At 18.4% G+C, this 17,287-nt stretch overlaps 4 protein-coding genes across 4 annotated transcripts; 1 reads left to right on the top strand and 3 right to left on the bottom strand.

Annotated features, from left to right (window-relative positions):
• Positions 1–126: 126 nt before the first annotated feature.
• Positions 127–1,631, bottom strand: LOC726054 (transport and Golgi organization 2 homolog). Its single transcript, XM_026441419.1, has 4 exons — positions 1,327–1,631; positions 899–1,157; positions 460–675; positions 127–372 (listed from the first exon to the last, which is right to left on the bottom strand). Exons 1-4 carry the CDS (start codon positions 1,466–1,468, stop codon positions 165–167), a joined length of 825 nt encoding a protein of 274 aa, XP_026297204.1. The 5' UTR covers positions 1,469–1,631; the 3' UTR covers positions 127–164.
• Positions 1,632–3,846: 2,215 nt separating this feature from the next.
• Positions 3,847–5,531, bottom strand: LOC412661 (solute carrier family 35 member G1). Its single transcript, XM_623590.5, has 2 exons — positions 5,304–5,531; positions 3,847–4,949 (listed from the first exon to the last, which is right to left on the bottom strand). Exon 2 carries the CDS (start codon positions 4,945–4,947, stop codon positions 3,901–3,903), a length of 1,047 nt encoding a protein of 348 aa, XP_623593.1. The 5' UTR covers positions 4,948–4,949; positions 5,304–5,531; the 3' UTR covers positions 3,847–3,900.
• A 1,793-nt stretch (positions 5,532–7,324) lies between these two features.
• On the top strand, positions 7,325–13,327 carry LOC552662 (non-canonical poly(A) RNA polymerase PAPD5-like). The gene is made up of 8 exons (XM_016917475.2): positions 7,325–7,848; positions 9,164–9,334; positions 9,576–9,933; positions 10,146–10,292; positions 10,834–11,027; positions 11,110–11,263; positions 11,340–11,478; positions 11,688–13,327. The coding sequence occupies exons 1-8, from the start codon at positions 7,490–7,492 to the stop codon at positions 11,885–11,887; spliced, it is 1,722 nt and encodes a 573-aa protein (XP_016772964.1). The 5' UTR covers positions 7,325–7,489; the 3' UTR covers positions 11,888–13,327.
• A 1,306-nt stretch (positions 13,328–14,633) lies between these two features.
• Positions 14,634–16,867, bottom strand: LOC412396. The gene is made up of 4 exons (XM_006572254.3): positions 16,760–16,867; positions 15,934–16,143; positions 15,508–15,700; positions 14,634–14,892 (listed from the first exon to the last, which is right to left on the bottom strand). Exons 2-4 carry the CDS (start codon positions 16,135–16,137, stop codon positions 14,783–14,785), a joined length of 507 nt encoding a protein of 168 aa, XP_006572317.1. The 5' UTR covers positions 16,138–16,143; positions 16,760–16,867; the 3' UTR covers positions 14,634–14,782.
• Between the last annotated feature and the right edge of the window lie 420 nt (positions 16,868–17,287).

Raw genomic sequence — 17,287 nt, 5'->3', positions numbered from 1 at the left:
AATATATGAATTTTATAAAATAATATATTTTAAATTTTTTATGAAAAATTTATATTTTTTTATACAACTCTAAAGATTTATACACATTATATTAAATATAATAATATAATTAAATAAATACTTGTGTATAAATACTATTTAAATTTATTTTTATCTATCAATTTTCACACTAATGTGTTATTAAATATTTGTCGTTTCCATGTTAAATCTGGCATAAGTGTTTCTTCAATAAATGTTATTTCATTATTTCCATTAACCAACAATATAGAATGAGTTCTTGTACAATATCCCCAATCAGTTGTTACAAAAATAGAACTATATTCTTTATATCTAGTAGGATAAGATTTTTGCAATTCTGCATCTGGTAAATATCTGGAAAAATATAATAAATGATACATTAATAAAAATGTAATTTTATTTAATAATTATAATTGTTGCTGTTAGACAAATTATGCAAACCTTTTTTTTGATTTCATAAATGTCAAAAGTTCTTCAATAAGTATTGTTTGTTTTGATACCTTAACATTTTTAATAATATTTTTGAAAATTTCTTTTCCTGCTTCAACTTTTTTGTATAAGATACCAACACCATTACTAAAACCTAGAATATTATCTTCTGCTGAAGTGGGTCCTTTTGAAGTTCGAGAATTACTAAGATATTTAACATCAGCATTTCTAAACATTTAAATAATATTAAAAAATTTTATACTATATATATATATATATATATATATATATATATATATATATACTATTTAATTTAATTTATATATATATATATATACTATTTAATTTATATATATATATATATATATATATATATATATATATATAATATTCATTATATATATATATAATGAATTTTAATTATACATTTTTTTTTAATTCATTTACATACTGTAAATTTAGTAAAACCAAAAGAAAAGGATTATATTGAATTTCTTTATTTTCCTTATTTTCCTTATGTAATTGATCTAAATATGATGTTGTAGAATGTTTTGATACAATAAAATTAGATACTAAAAATCCTCGTCCTTGTTTTGGTATATTTGTTGAACTTTTCTCTAAACTAGATAAATTTAAAAGAACACCAGCTTTTCCGGTTAATGATACTCCCAACCAAGTTCCACCTTCTTTTCCAGATTCCATATCAATACCTAATAAAATATAAATTAAAATAAATTTATATTTAAGATTTATTATTTATTAACATATAATAATATGTATTAACATATAACAATATAATATTAAAAAAAAGAATTTATTATAAATTTACTATATTAATAAAAGATTATAAATTTATTTTAAAGGTAGTTTTTAACTTACCTCCTAAACATACTGGATGATTTTTCCAATAATGAGCTGGTAATGCTGCACGTTTAAAATATTCATCGCGATTTGCAACCAAAATCAATCGATATGATTCAGAATTAGCATTAGGATTACGGTAAATAAATAAAATACACATAGTTGTAGCAAATTGCTTCAATGTTTTACAATATCTACTTATATCTTTTGTTTTTTACCACTTTTATATGCTGTATATTATATGTTATTGATAAGATTACATGTACATTTTTCAATCATAAATTAAGATAATGTTCTATAATACTTTTTCATTGATAATTAAAGATAAGTTAAGATATTCTAAATATCTGATATATTATGTGATAAATAGAGAATCAAAATTACATATATTTTTTCACAATTAATATATAATTTTATAAAATAAACAAAAAAATTAATATATTTTTTAATTGTAATTATATTTATATATTATATAATGTGTATATATAGTTATGTATATATAGTAAAGTAATGTATAATAATATTACATTTTATTATTTAATATTTTATATTTTTGAAATTATTTTTTAAAATTAATAATATATATAAAATATATAATAAATGTATAGATATACATATTTAAAATTATGTTTTATATATATAGGAATTTACGCACTTATAAAAATGATATAACAAAAATTCAGATATTACGTATATTTATGTATGTAAATATGCACGAAGCTATTATGCTTATCTCTTTTTTGACATGTCAATATTTATATATGATTTTATAAGAAATCTTAATTATTGATATATTACTTATTTATTACTATCATAGTTTTTTATTATTATGGCTTCTATTATTATATTTATTTTATTATTATATTTTAAATATTTATATTTAAATAAAAATAATTATTATACATACATTATTATATCACAACATATTTAAATATTTTACAAAAAATATATGTCACTATTAAAATCTTTAGATTATAATTAATATATTACAATAAATTAAATATTTATACGTACTGATATATAAATATCAAATAAATATTATCATATTTATAATATAAAAGTAAATAAATTTACATATGAAAAAATTTTAATCAATCAATTTTGCATATTAATTTAAAAAAACTGTTTATTTAAATCTTTGAAGAATGCATTTCTTATAAATTATATAATATATAAACTATTTAAAAATTATATTTTTAAAAATAAATTTTTTTGACAGTAAAAAAAATTACGTATTTTATTTTATAATATAATTTTTATTATACATAACAGTACTTTAAAGAGAAGTACAAGAGTTTATATATATATAAATATATTTATATATATATATTTTGTATTTATTATAAATATAGATATTTATTATAAATTTTTTTAAATATTTATCATTTATTCGTTGTTAAATATCAAATTCATCAAATTTTAATTAATTCTTAGTTAATATATTTTAATTCAAAATAAGAAATAATATAGTATATATTCATATTCATTGTTTTGTATTTTTTCCTATTTGATTTTATTCTATTCAAAGCATTAATATTTAAAATTTCTTGTATTTTATATGCACATAAGATAATATAATGTAATAATATAAATAATTATAATTTTATAAAAATTTATTAAATGAATATTAAATATTTATGATTTTATTAATAATTTTTAATAGATTCATTTATTTTTATAACATTGACAAGTTCAATTATTTTATTAATTATTTCATATAATATAGAAATAATATAATATTTATAATATAATCAAATTTTTTAAATAAATTTATATTTCTTAATATTTGTACTAGAATTCACATTCAATGTTAATCAAAATTTAATTCATGTTTATATTTATATTCATATAAATTGATTATTTTAAAAATAACAAAAGAAAAAAATTTTGTGTACATATTATTGTATTTGTATAATACTGTAAAATAAAAATATCATTATATATTATATTAAATAAAATCTTACAAATAAACTTATAAGATATAAAATCTTAATAAACTTATTAGAGATATAATAAATTTATAAATAAAAAGATTTTTATTATATTAGAGATCAAAATATTTTTTTTAATACTTAATAATACTGAGTTTTAGACTACAGTTTATACTAATAAATAATAATTAAAAAGATATAATATATATGAAATGGTATCAAAATAAATATCTTTAAATAAAATAATAAGCAATATTAATAAAATATTTATTAAAAACTTTCTTGGAACATAGCAAGATAGCAATATAGCAAAATCTCATGAATGAAAATTATATCGTGAAATTTAAATCTCATAAAATTATACAATCTTGTATCTAGAAAAAAAATTCGTAATAAGTAAAGTTTGCTATAATAAATATAATATAATAAATAAAAAAAAAAAATTTCTCAATTTCTTAATTTGAAATAATTCAATTTTAAAAAATTTGAAAATTTGTATATAATTATATATATTATATAAATTTTATTTTATTTTATAAAATATATTTATAGATCAAAATTATTTCTACCTAAAACTTAAGTTAATATTACAAAAACAAGTTTTAATAAAATAGTATAATGTAGTTTTAAAAGTACATTTTTCTTATTTATAATTCATAATTTATAACATCAAAATACCCAAAGATTTTTTAACATTAGATGTTTCTGGTAATGAAAGAGCCCATTTTCTTAGACCTGTTAATAAAACTGAACTTGTGACTACAATGGCTCCTCCAACTGAATAAGGATTTGGTATTTCATTAAAAAATAAAACTTGCCAAAAAAAAGCAAAAACTATGTCTGCTGATCTTGCTATTGCAACTGGCCCTGCTTGTTCCATTTGTAAAGCTAATGTTAATAGTATTTGACCACCAAAACTAAAAAGAGCAAGTGCAACAACTAGAAGTCTGTCAGTTCCACATCGAGGTAAGCATAATGCACCTATAGCCCAGGATATAACTATTGTCTGAATCAAGGCAAATGATCCAAAATTTGTCATAATTACTGAGAAATGAAGGCCTTTTAAAGCTCGCAATAAAATATATGCATTTGCACCAAAAAGAGTTGCTGAAAAAGCTGCTATTGCTCCCCATAAATCTGCATGTTGTGTTTTTATATGTCCATCTGAAAGTGATTCAATAGTATGTCCAAAGATAAGAGGTGGACGTGTTATTAAGATTACACCAATCAACGTCAAACAAACTGTAATAACATTGAATAATCCACAAGGTTCTTTTAAAAATATTCTTGCAAATATAGCTACAAATACAGGAACAGAAAATACTACAACAGATGCATCAGCTAATGGCATATGCCGAAATGCATAGAAACTTAACATGAGACCAGTAGTCCCCACAAAACTTCTTAATATTAGCATTAATCTACGACCCTTTGGAAATGGATGTTCGCCTTTATATATTACAATTGGTATTGCTGGTAATAATACACCCATAAATCGAAATGCTGCCAATTCCATTGGATTTACTTCGACTAAGCCCTTCACAATAACACTGCATAATGAAAAAAATAATGATGATAATGTTGCTAAGATTAAACCAAGATAAGGGCAAGATTTACACATTAAAATGGAAAATCTTTTTTGTTGTATTATTGTATTACTTTCAGTATCACCATCAAGTAAATGATGCAATTCAACATGTTCTGACATGTCTGAAAGAAAAAATAAATTTCAAATACTTAAATTTTTTAAAAAATAAAAAAAAGACAAATATGTAGCTAATAAATTTATATAAAATAAACATATATAGTTATAGGGGGGTAGAAACTACAAGAATAAAATATTACTAAAGGAAAATTTACTATTAAGAAATATTAAAAAATATAATATTAAATAAATTTGTTTATTAATAATTAAATAATAATAATAATAAAATAAAAACGAAAAATAATTTATTGAATTTAAGTGAATTTGAATATTTATAAATAATTTATTTTTTAAATATATCTGTAATGTTAATTAATAATAACATATAGTTGATTTTGTTATCAAATATTATAACTCACCTGCAATAGATTTAATAAATGATTAATCACAGCATATAGAAATACTAGTAAAATTGTATAATAAATAATTAATGTAATACATTTATAAATTATTTGGAAGACTAATTTATTTTAAAAATTCTCATGACATTTTTGTTTATTGTTAATGACAATATCCGTCATATTTTTCAATTTCTATTTTAATTGAAAGATCACGTTGTTACTTGCATGAAGTAAGCAACTCATATCTATATTTCACTATCAATGAAAAGGACGTATTTAATTTAGATTATATATTATTTTTGGATAAATATTACTTTTAAAATATTTCTGTAAAAATTTTAAAGAAGTTTAGTTTTAAATAAATAAGAACTGTTCTAAACAATAATAAAAATTAATCCATTTCTTAATAGTATAAATTCACTTTTATCGACTTACTAAATTAAGAAATTCCTTAATAATTAATTAATTAATAACATTGTTATTTTTATTATTTTTATTATTATTAATTTTTCATTCTATTTTTTATATTTAAATATAAATGTATTTCAATTATTCAAATATTAAAAAATTTAAATCAAAAAATATTTATCAAAATAATAATACATTTAAAATAACATTAATAATGAATAAAAACAAAACATTTTATATTAAATATTATTTTAAATAATACAATATATAAAATAATATAAATATATTATATATAAACTTAAATATTAAAATTTTTTATCATAATAGAAAAGAAAGAAAAAAGGAAAAATATTTTTATAATAAATATATATATTTCTTAAATAATATAATCTATAAATTAGTATTAAAAAAATAGTAATTTAAAGCTAAAAAAAGATATCGAGAATAAGTATAATAAAAGTAAGATATTTAAGTTAAAATACAAATTTTCATTTGAATTTCGCGGAAAATTAAAGATGGGTGGAGTCGATTTATTAATCTTCTATTCTTATAATATATATATATATGTATAATATGTATATCTAATAAAGATGGATTAGATTAGAATAAATAGATTTTATCATTTTTTATTATTATGTTATTATTTTTTAAAATAAAATTATAATAATATAATATTGAATTACAAAAACATGAGAAATATATTCATGAAAATATATGTATGTTTAAATTACATATTCAATTTTCTTCATTTTATTGTATAAAATTTATTTATTATTTATATATTGATAATTTATCATTTTACTTTTATTCATTATAATTAAACAAGTATATAAAATTTCAGATATTAAAAATATTTAATATACATTGTATAATATTATTTATATTATACATATTTGTACATATGCATGCATGCACAAACTATTAGACATATATTGCAGATTTTAAATAAGTTTTAAAATATTTATATTATATTTATATTATTATATTTTTTGTTTATATTTTTTTTATAAAATGTACATTAAATTTATAAACATTCCATATTTTAAGTATTCAATTTTGTTCATTATTAATATATAATTATTATTATTATACTTTTATTATATTTATATATATAAAGTTCATTAACATTACTTATTTGCTTAAATTAATTTATTCAAAAATTTCAATTTGTATACTTTAAATTATATTTTTATTTTTACTTTAAAATGTTAAATATTTTTTTATTTAAAATAAAAATGCAAATTTTAATCTAGTAATTTACATTTGTATGTTGTATTTTCAAAAATTAAAACAAATAAAAAACAAAAATTCTTTCAATGTTCAACATTTTTTAAAATTATTACTATCCATATTACAAATTTTTAAATATTTTTAAATATATACAATAAATGAATATTATATATAAGTAATTTAAATAATGTAAAATAACATTATTTCCTTTTTTTTACATATTAGTTTATATAGTTTACTTATTAAGATTATCTTAACAATGTATAAAATTGCATGACAAAAAATTTTTTAATCACATTTTCAGAAACGTTTATTTTTATATGATAAATAATAATGCCATCTGCAGGAACAAATTATTTGAGTATCTTTATTACTCTATGCTTGCACAATGGTATACGAAGTTCCTTCTAAAATGCTGTTGTTCAATGGTCGTATGTATGAATTTCATAGTGTTCGCAGGTTACAATAAATCAGACAATTTTTCAATTAAAGTTGAATTAAGATTGGAATTGTAGTGTAGTGTGCAAGGACCATTAATCGTAAGATACAGAATCGAGAACTATTTAATGGATCCGACTATCGGTTGGTATCAACCGGAGCAGTTCGGCCCTGCTAAGGATTTGTGGTTACACATTTGGGAAGCTGAAAAAGGCTTGGATATTTTAACGTTGAAAAACGATTCGTCTTCGAATGTAATGGGTGTGAAGCTTCAACAAGACTTCATATCTTTAGATTCTCTCAATTCTCGTACGGGAGATCGCATGCAACATAATACTTGTAATAGCTATTATAATCCATCGCGTAGGAAAGGTGATAATCGTGCTAGTACCTACGGCATGAACTACAATTATGATGCCTTAGTTGGCGAATACGGTGGTTGTCCATGGCGAGTACCCAATAAACATTATTCAAAAGGTGTTATTGGGTAAGTCTTATTATCAAATTTTAATTTATTTTTTTTTTATAAAAGTTTACTATTAACCTTTCTATAGTTCGTCCATATGGGTATGATTAAGGTTATGTACACGCTCGTTTACAAATAGGATATAGCAAGGCTCTTTATAATTAGATATGGTACAAATAAGAATTTATTTTTTTTATAATAATAAATATAATTTATTTAATTAAATATATTTTCCAAATATTTAATTTTTTTAATTTTTACAAACTTTTATCAATGCATTTTTAATCTTTATTAATATGCATAATGATTTTGTAAACACACGTGGATGTTTATATAATATGACTATTTATGTTTATATTCATAATAATTCGACATTATTTAAATTTGAAAATATTGCAGAATATTAATTAGAAATTTTAATTTTTTAATTGAATTTTATAATTATTAAATTTAATGTATTTTTATAATTATAAAATATTATTATTTAAATTTTATTTATATATTTATTTATTTGAATTAATTATTTTTTAAAGATTATTATTGAAAAAAAATATTTTAATTTAAAAAATACATTTTGTTTTATATAAATCACATATTTATATATAATACTAATAAACTCAAAGTATAATATTGATATAATTTATAAAATATATAAATAAATTATTATATAGCTTGAGTATTAAATTTAATTTTTCTAATATTTATAAATTTTAATTTTTTATATATTTTTTTATATAAATTCATTATATATAAATATAAAAATTTAAGAATTTATTTGAAATATTTGTAAATTTAGAAACATTAATAAAGTAAAAACTTTGAATTTAAAAAAATATTTTATTTTCTTCTATTAAATCTATAAATATATATATATAAATTTATGTTTATAAATAATTAAAAAAAATATAAAACGAATAAATATGAAGAAATAAGTTTATGATTTATTTTATTAATTATAAATAATTTTTTTTTAATTTTTATATTTAAATAAAAAATTTTTATGATATATTGAACATATTTCTTATAAATTATTTTTTATAATATATTCGCAAGTAAAAATTTAATAAAAATATAATATTAATGAGTTTAATAAAAATATATATTTTATTTATATATTTTTTTAGTTTTATATATTACAAATAATCAGAATATTTTTTTATATTTTTAAAAGTTTATAATATATATAATTAAAATAAGTAGAAATAATAAATTATATAAAATTATTGTTAAACAATTTAAAGATATAAATATGTAAAATAATATATAGAAATATCTTTTTAAAAGTTATATAAATATAAATTAGAAATTATCATTGATAGATTGTTTTTATATTTAGATTACATGAAGAAATTGAAGATTTTTTTGCTTATATGTGTCCCTCTAATGAAGAACATAGTTTACGAATACGTGTTGTCAAAAGGATAGAACAAGTAATATATGATCTCTGGCCAGATTCTAAGGTTGAAGTATTTGGCAGCTTTCGTACTGGTTTATATTTACCTACAAGGTACGTATCATTGTACATATTTAAAATGGAATGTATTTAGTGACATGTTTACATGTAAAATATATAGATATCTTTTAAACAAGTTAATTATTATAATCCCATAACTATAATTTATATATTATGATGAATAATCTCTCCAATTATAATAATAATAATAATTTTCCTCTATTTCTTGCTTTTTTCTCCCTAATTATTATTAAGAAATTCTTCAAATATGTAAAAAATTTATTTTCCCTTTTAGTGATATAGATTTAGTGGTAATAGGAATGTGGACAAATCTTCCATTACGCACTTTGGAACGTGCTTTATTGGATCAAAATATTGCTGAACCATCTTCTATTAAGGTTTTAGATAAAGCTAGTGTTCCAATTGTCAAGCTGACTGATAAAGAAACTGAAATTAAAGTAGATATCAGTTTTAATATGAATAATGGTGTTAAATCTGCAGAATTGATAAATTCTTTTAAAAAGAGGTTTCCAGTACTAGAAAAGCTAGTTATGGTATTAAAGCAATTCTTGTTACAAAGAGACCTGAATGAAGTGTTTACTGGTGGAATCTCATCATATAGTTTAATACTTATGACTATCAGTTTTTTACAGGTAAAATATTAATATTTTTATTTTAAAAAACATAAATAAGAATTTATTACATAAATTTTCTATCAAATATAGAATATCAATATAATATTATTTATATATATATTCTTATATATATGTTATATAAAATTTTTAATTTACATAAAAATAATCTTTAATAAATCTTTTCTAAAATAAATAATTTATTTTCTTATACTAATAAATTTTTATTTCAGTTACATCCTAGACAAAATGCTTATTGTTCAAATGCTAATCTTGGGGTGCTGTTAATAGAATTTTTGGAATTATATGGTAGGAAATTTAATTATGTTAAAACAGGAATTCGTGTAAAAGATGGTGGTACTTACATATCAAAGGAAGAGGTAAAGTATATGTATATAAAATATATTTATATATTTTAAAATATATAATATATAATATAATAATAATATAAATATATTTATATATTTAATATAGATTTATATAAATATAATTATATTATATATATTTATATAAATATGTAATTCAGTAAATAAAAATTTATTTTTATTTAAATTTAAATTTAAAAAAGTTTAGTTAACTAATGAAAAAAATGCTATTTTTTTTAAAAGTAAATAATAAAATATTTTAAAAGTAACAAATATTATATAATTATTTTAGACATATATATTATTATTATATAAAAAGTTTGAAAGAGAATTTAAAAATGAATATTTATTTTAGAATTTATTAATTTTACTTAAAATATATTATGTTATATTATAATTATATTATATTATAATTAATAAATAAAATAATTAATTATAATTAATTAATAAAATAAATATAATATAATATAATAGTTAAAATAAAAATTGATCAAATATGTAAAAAATTTATTTATTAATTCTCGAATGGAATTAAATTATATTTTTTTAATTTTAGGTTCAAAGGGATATGATAGATGGCCATCGACCTTCTTTATTATGCATAGAAGATCCACTTACACCAGGAAATGATATTGGTCGTAGTAGTTATGGTGCTCTATATGTAAAAGATGCATTTGATTGGGCTTACTATGTCCTTTCACAAGCAGTTAGTCCTTTAAATATATTAGTTAACGATGCAAATAAAGTAAGGTAAGATTATTTATAATATTTATATATTATTTATATATTTTATAATTCTATTGATCGTTTTTTAAATATATACTTTAATTAGTATACTAGGAAGAATAATTCGAGTGACAGATGAAGTAATAGAATACCGCAAATGGATTAAAGAAACATTCCCACTACCTTTGAGTGAAGTAGATTCATTGTCAAGTTCTACTGGTTCTGATGCTTCAACATTATCTGCTCCAGCTAGTGATACAGTAAAAAATTTTCAAAATATGAAGAAAATTAATTATATTTTCAACTATTTCTAATATATAATTTCAATTTTATTAGGATTCTGAATGTAGTCGTGGAAATTCTCCTAACACTAGTGGAAAAGGAGAAGATAGAAATAAAGAAAGACATGTATATAATAATCAGCATACTCATCATCATTCACAATGGAAAAAACCATTTAAAGCAACTACTCATGGTATGCGTATTTTATTATGTTTATTTATTTTAAATCTACAAACAAAAAATAAATGGAAATATTTTAAAATATTTAAATAATTAAAATATAATTATTTATTTATCATAAATTTAAGAACATCAACTTTATACTTAAAAATTTTAAATTACTTTAAAAAGTTAATATTTAATAATATTATTAAAATTAATATTTAATAATATTTATTACAGGTAATCACCATCATAATTCCAGAGGAAATTATCATCATCGTGGAATAAATAATAATAATATAAGTGGACAAAGTAAAGCAAAACATTCTCTTCATAGTAATGGAAATAATAATAATAGCCATAGTCCAAGTTCAAGGTCACAAACTGTTAAACGAAAAAAACATTGCATTACACCTCGTACTGGAGATTGTGTACGGTGATGAAACGTGCAAAATAATGTTGGACTTTATTTCATATTTAAGTAGAGAGCTCAATATCATAATTGTGTGGTGAAAAGACATTGATTAACTTTCATCGCGCAACTAATTATCGTTTCCAATTAGAAGGGCTCTGTGTCTATAATTATGTGGAGTTAACAAACTCTATGTTATTTTTCTCTTATATGAGCAAAAAAGAGACCCTGGTGTAGTTAAGTTCTTGATTTCATCAGAAATATTTTTTATTCTGTACGAAAATTTATATACCAAAGACGTACAGAATTGTAATATAAATTGATTAATTTTACTTTTATTTTGCATTACTGCACATATTACAAATAATATTTTTAAAAATATGTAATATTTTATTAATTACTGTTTATAAAGTTATAAGCTTATTGCAATCTTTGAATAGCAATTGTGTTCATAATCACGGTAAACTCATTGTAATACATTTATATAATACGAACGATATATACAAAGATTATTTACAGTGCAGTTTTCTTAAAGATTTCATGAAATTGTAAAACAAGCTCTAATAATGATAAAGACTTAGTTTTCTATACGGAACTATATTCTTATAATACAAAGGGGTAACAGAAAAATTGGTGATATTGGGACTTACCTATTGTAAATACTGTAATATATATTATCAAACATAGAAAAATAAGTCTAAGAGTTACCTACTACATTTTTTATTTTGTACGTATCTAAAGTAGTGTTTGTTATAATAATTTTATCATTTGAAATCATGGATTAGTCCATGTATGTGAGAATTACGTATTTTCTGTAATAATATAAGCAATAGTTGTGAAAGTGTTTTGGTATATCTTTCGGATTTTAATAAAATTATAAATTCGTGTGCTGATGATCAACAAATTTTAAATAAAAAATATTTTTGAAAATATTAACTCATTGAAGAAAAAAATGATAAACTTTAGATTTTTACACTGCGTTCTTTAAAATCGTAATTGTGCATAATGCTTTACTTTTTATACAGAATTACTGATTTCGTAACACTAGTTTATAATTTTTAGTCTCCCCTGAACAATAATACATTATTTTTATATTATAAAAATAATAATAAGCATATACATCATGGTCGAATGTTACACGAATTCAATGCACGAATCAGACATTGCATTTAAACATATTCTTATCTTCAAAATTTGAGCAACATTTCAAAAATTTTATATGTGACAATATATATATGCAAAAGGCCTTTATATTATTGAAAACTTCATGAAATGTATACTTGTGAAATTATCTTATATCTAATTTATTATTGAAAATTACATTCCGTTTTTCAACATAAATTTTCTCAAACTGAAAAAAATAAGAAATGTTTACTAATTAAGAATTTTTGTCCGGACTGCATTTTGTGTTAATGCAAGTTGTAATGATTCAACAATATCTCCTATTAAATTCAAGTGCAGAGATAAATAATGCTAGTATTCACTTTCCTTCAAATTTTTTAATTCTTATGCAGTATTGTGTAATATTATTTAACAAAACATTGTTCATAGATAATATTATAAACTGTGATTCAATTTTATTATTAGGATGTCAATTACTTGTTACAACATACATATATATACATGTATGTATGATGTACGAATGTGAACAGTAAAACTTGAACTTCATATTTTTAAAGCAATGTAATTATTATTACTGTTGTTATTGTTATTATCGTTAAGTAATCTGCAAAAATAATTAAAAAATTTTTAATTAGAATCAAATTTTCGTAAAAACTTATTATTAACAATTTGTGATTTATGTTTATTTTCAAAAATTATTTAAAATTGTAAAACATTAAAAATATAATAAACAGTAATAACAGGTTTTCTCGAATTATTGTCACATTTTTAATTTTAAATAATATAATTATAATTTATTTTAAAAATTTCATAATATAAAACAATAAAACATAAATTAAAAAAACATATTAAAACATATAAGAATTAATATATTTCATAATTTTAATATATAAAAGATAATGAAATAATAATAATATCAATAAAAATTAAAATTTTAAAACAAAGAAATAAGTTAAATTTTATTTTCCAAATTTGCAATTTATGATATAATTAAATTGTTTCACTATTTTTTTATTTTTATATTTAAAAAATGTGAAAAATGTTTAATTTAAAAAAATTAATACATACACATACAGCGGTATATTTCCTTCTGCTTTCTGTCTGTAAGATCAAAAATGAAAATATATTTTATTATATATGTTTTTACATTAAAATTTATTATTTACAATAGATTACAGTTCATTGCAATAGATATTTTTTTGTGTAAACTAATTTTCAATTAATTCAAATAATAAGAGTTATAAATATATATATATTTAATATAATATTTAATAATTAACATAATATTTCATAAAATTCTTTTTTCCTTTCTTTTCTTTCCTTTTTGGATATATATATTCAACTTTATGTTTATACAAAAAAATAATCTTATAAAAATAATAATTTTAAAATGAAAAAAAATGAAAATAGAATAACTGGATATGTATATAATTATATTATTATTATAATAAAATAATAATTTTTTAAAACAATAATTGTAGAAGGGTAATATCTATACAAAATACTATATTGTCTGTTATAGACACTATGACATTGTTTTAGGACATTTATTTGGATAGATATTCTGAGGTTTTAAGTAAATTGATACAAGCAAAAACATATATATGAACAATAATATTATATTTATGGTTTATACAGAATAGACACAAAAATTACATAATAAAATTATTTTATATCTCAAGAGAGATATTCAATTTATTAAAGGTCTTTCTTACTAACCTTATATAGAAGTTTATATTAAAGAACTGTTAATGTATAGTAGACTGTACTTTTTGCTATGCTTTAAAAACATTTTTTTGAACTAATTTTTTGAACTAATTCCAGCAATAGGATTGACTTGAAGTAATTTCATACGTTCCAGTTGTGCAAGTCTGTTTTCTTCATTAAATGATTCTGGTAATGGTGGGAATGCTACAAAATTATATATTATATATATTATGATATTAGAAAAACAAATATTATATTTAAATGTTACTAAAAATATACTATAATTATATGAAATTATTCTATATATATATATATAAAATATTATAATATTAATTTAAAGAAAAAAAAGAAAATTTTTAATTGTATATTTTTTTTAAAAAATTGAATTAAAAATGATTAAAAATGTATAATAAAACTATAGATAATAAGAATATATAATAAGACTAGTAGATAAGTACATATAAAATGATTAATATTATTGTTTTATATTAGATATTTTAATAGAAAAATTTTTTTTAAATAAATCAAAAAAAATCTTATTTTTAAAATTAAAAAATTGATCTAATTTTAAAATTAAATTTAAATGATCTGTATTTTAAAAGTTCATAATAAAATCAACAAATTTTTTTTTATAAATTCATTGTTTTTTTTAATTAAGAAAATTTATTTTTTACGTCATAATAATTATAATATATTTTTCAATTTAATATATTTCTATTACTAACAGAATAATTTTTTTTTTATAAAATTTTATGATATATTTATAAATTATATTGAAATATATAAACTATTATATTATAAACACATTTATAAACTTACCATAAATTTTGAGTAATATATATGTCAAAAGACTAAAAGATACACCTATAAGTGCTATTCCAATATGTCCTCTCCATTCTCCTGTTGGAGCTAAAAATTCACTAAATGTTTGACGAAAACTAGCTCGATATAATATTTTTTTTTCTTCTATTGATAATTTTTTCCAATCACCTTTTTCTTTTTCTCGTAATGCCTATATAAAAATATTAAAATAATTAGTTTAATCTTACATAATATGATTTACATATCTACATAATATTTAAAAAAATTTTAAAATATAATAATATATCCAAAATATAAATTAAAAACAAAATATTAAGATTAATATATCTAAATATTACATTAGTATAAAAAAATATTTAAAGATATTTTATAAATAACATTTAAAAAATTATAGAAATAAATTAAAAATATTATTTATTTTACCATTATATCTGGAGTATTTGCTTTGAAACGAATTGCAGGCAAAGGAAAATCACTTCGATCTAAGTAAGCTTCTTCACCATTCCATCCATTACCTACTACATCTCTATTACCAATTTTGTTAGGAAATTCTGGCATTGCTGATAATCCACGAACACACATTGAAGTATTTTGTCGTAGATATGATAGCAATAATTTATTTGCCATTGTATGCTAGAAATATATAAATTAAATTAAAATAAAAAATTAATATGTATAATTCTATTATATTTATATTCTATAATACTGAGATGTATTTTTTCTTATTAATATGAGTTTTTTTAAAAATTAAATTTAAAATAATTAAAGAAGGAACATTAAGAAATATTGATACTTATAAAAATTATGATTTTCTTTTATAATGATAGCATGATTTTTATTAGCTTACAAAATATGTAATAATTTTAAAATAATAATTAATAATTAAATTTTTTATTAAAATCATGATTTTATTTATTTATATATATATAAAAAAATATTGTAACAAAATATTAGATTAAATTTTTAATTTGAGAAAATATAAATTTTATTATACATATAAAAATATCAAAAAATATATAACACAAATATAAATAACTAAAAATTTTAGAATTTTTAATGTTATATATTAATCACTGTATTCAGTAGTTATCTAATAGAGTAAGTTTCATAAAAAGAATTTAATTAACAAAATGAAATATATTTATTTTTACTAGTTAGTTAATAGTTTATTAATAGTGTATTAATAATATAATTTTTCTTCTTATTAATATTAATAATTAGTAATGATGTCTTTTGCGTAAAATCTTACTTTCTTTGCCAATCCTAACTCCAAGAAAAGCGAAATGGCTACTAACACGGTTAGATCACAGTTCTATGTATTCACAAATGTTTCATGTTATACATTATCTATATATATCTAAATATCGAATTTTATAATATCGATATATAATAATCGATTTTTAAATAGTAGCGGTTATTATATTAAATACGTAAAATATTTTATATATTTATTTGTAAGTATTTATATATTTTAATAAATCTTTATTTAATAAATAATAATTTCAGGAAATTTTTTTTTAATTTAAATTCAATAAGAATTTATATTATTTTTTAATTATACGAACTATTTTACATTATACGTCGAACATTATATGTACAATATATGTTATTAAACAAATTATCTTAAATTGAATTCTTTTTCTTAATTAATATTAATTCACAGTTTTATAAATAAAATTATATTAAAATTTACAATGAACTAAATAAAATGAATGTATTATATAAATAATTAAAATAATAAAACAAATTAATATCTTATTTATATAAAATTTAATCC

The sequence above is a fragment of the Apis mellifera genome, linkage group LG6 (assembly GCF_003254395.2).
Source record: "Apis mellifera strain DH4 linkage group LG6, Amel_HAv3.1, whole genome shotgun sequence".
NCBI lineage: Eukaryota > Metazoa > Arthropoda > Insecta > Hymenoptera > Apidae > Apis > Apis mellifera.
This window is presented reverse-complemented; position numbering and strand designations above follow the sequence as displayed.